At 42.5% G+C, this 2,456-nt stretch overlaps 1 protein-coding gene across 1 annotated transcript; it reads right to left on the minus strand.

Annotated features, from left to right (window-relative positions):
* Positions 1-373: 373 nt before the first annotated feature.
* LOC104433432 lies at positions 374-1,234 on the minus strand. The gene has a single exon (XM_010046175.3). The coding sequence runs from the start codon at positions 1,210-1,212 to the stop codon at positions 709-711; it is 504 nt and encodes a 167-aa protein (XP_010044477.2). The 5' UTR covers positions 1,213-1,234; the 3' UTR covers positions 374-708.
* Between the last annotated feature and the right edge of the window lie 1,222 nt (positions 1,235-2,456).

Here is a 2,456-nt window from a genome sequence, read left to right on the forward strand (position 1 = left end):
AATTTACCATACAGTCTTGTGTTCAGTGACCATGAAGACCGTCCAGACATTTTGTTCAGCATTCAACATAATGCCGACCCAGATGTTTGAGCCAAAGAATCAATTTAATCCCATCTTTTGCATTGTTAAGGCACTGCAATTCTTGGAATCTTGTTTACTTAACACGTAACCTATATATTAGGTGATAATAATATCAGACCAATGAGCTGAGATCACGACAGTGTACGAGCAAGACATACAAGCTAGTAATCTAGAATCGACAACATGGAATGCGGAGAATCTTGTGTGGTAGTCAGAGAAGCAAGAACAAGCGAAAACAACACATTCCACGACATGGCAAGAATCACAATGCAATGAGAGCAAACAACGAGCATTGAGCTCTTCAGAAACAAATTTCTAGCCATTAGTCCGAACTGTGTTTAAATCTCAAAGTCAATGTCAGAGTACACTTATTATGACAACACCAGCGAGACGAAATGTCAAGATTTTCATCTCTCCCATCTCGGAAACTATTCCTTTAAATTAACTCGATGGCACAAACAGAAGTTCAATTTGTATTCCTCACATGAAAATTGCCTCCATATCCTCGGAAATTTTCCGAAAAATCAGCAGAATTAGCTGAAACAAACCACTATTTAACTCTCAGTAATCAAAAAGATTTGAAAAGCAAAAGAATTGCCTGACCGTCCCTAATCCTTCGAAACCCGATCACTCCTTCGCGACTTCCAAGGTCACGGTTCGCTCCGCACTTGCGCTCTGCTCCGCATCCTTCGTGGCCGCCTCTCTGTCCAACTCCTTCACGACCTCCTCCTCCGCCGCCTTCTCGGCGCGCAGTATCGGCTCGTAGTAGTCGTAGTGAGCCTCCATGCACTTCTTCAGAGAGGCGGTGGCTTGGAAGCACTTGTCCACGACGTCCTCCTTCCTCTTCTCCGCCTCCTCGATGCACTTCTCCCAGTCGACGAACGCGTCCCTGCAGCCGCCGGCCTTCATGAACAGGCAAAACCCGCACTCCCCTTCCTCCTCGTCCTCCGCCGCCGCCGCTGCCGCCGCCGCCGCCTCTCCTTCGCCTCTGGCATCTGTCTCGACCCGGTCCGAGGTCGACCTCTCGTCGGGATTGGGGCTGCTCTCTAGGGTTTTCGCCTCGATTGGGGAGGAGTCCGGGGGACGAATCGGTGGTTCGGAGTTCGGGGATTCTGAAGCCGCGGCGGACATGGATCGGAGAGGGTAGGGAGGGGGGGGGAGATCGACGGCGAACAGCGGTTTCTTGATCGGCGGTGAAGCGGCGAGGAGGAAGGTTTGGAGTTTGGAGTTTGAAGTCGTTGAAAAATTGGATTTTGCTTAAAACCTCCTTAAAACCCTTCTCTTCCTGGGCGGACGTTTCCGAGCTCGGTTTGCTTGCTCCTCGCACGCGTACATCACGTGAGCTCCTTTCATTTTATTTTATTTTTCCTTCCGAATTTTCACGGTCCTCATTTTCGCAACTATATAATTTGTGTTAACTCTATCGATGGTATGACAAATTTGGGAGAAGCACACCAGAAGTGTTAAAAACTTATGAATAAGGCTTACTTTAGTATAGAAAGCTTTTATCACACCATTTGAGTGCCACTCCTTAAAAAATGATCAAATACTAATTCTGATTTGAGTTGTTAAAAATCATATGAAGTCATATTTTATTAATTTTTCAATCTTATATAACTCATCATGTCTTCAGTCAGCATATAATTTAGAAACGATATTGTTTAAAAGTTGTAAATAGATAATTATTTCAGTGTCAATTTTTTTTAAAGTGTTTACATCAATATTAGTCGTGATAATAAGTAATCAGTTTAGTACAATGCACGTACTAGCATAAGCAAGGCTAGTGTAGTTTTGTGCTTGCATCAGTTACACAAACACGTGCTGATGCAAAGCACAAAATAGCAGCATCAATGAGTTGCATCCCCTTGGGTTAGTTGCGAACCGAAAATTGAACCAACCAAACCAAAAAATTTCGCTTTTCGGTTCGGTTTTCATTTAATTCAGTTCTCATTAAAAATCAAAAAAAAATTATCGGTTTGGTTTTTATCCCGAACCAACAAATCAATAAGAGTTTATTTCTAGGAAACGGATACAATAGAAAAAAAAAAAAAAAATGTAAAAATCGAAAACTGAAAACCAAAAACCGAAATACCAAACCAAACCGAACTGAACCAAAATTTCGGTTTGATTCTTATTCGGTTCGGTTCATAAGTTTTTCCTAATGATTCGGTTCCGTTCGGTTTTAAAAACCAAACCGAACCGAACCGTTGACATCCCTACCTTGGGTAGCTCGATTAGGAAACGCAACCAAGAACCTTGACATATTAACAACAAAAGAATTAAGAGACCTTTTCATTACCAAAATAAAAATAAAAATTAAGAGACCTTTTTATCACCTAAACGAAGTTAGCAAAAAGACCAGCAAGGATGTGGAC

Source organism: Eucalyptus grandis, chromosome 2 (genome assembly GCF_016545825.1).
Source record: "Eucalyptus grandis isolate ANBG69807.140 chromosome 2, ASM1654582v1, whole genome shotgun sequence".
In the NCBI taxonomy this organism is placed as follows: Eukaryota; Viridiplantae; Streptophyta; class Magnoliopsida; order Myrtales; family Myrtaceae; genus Eucalyptus; species Eucalyptus grandis.

Coding starts and splice junctions, on each gene's coding strand:
- LOC104433432 (XM_010046175.3), bottom strand. CDS start 1,212: ATGTCCGCCGCGGCTTCAGAATCCCCGAACTCCGAACCACCGATTCGT.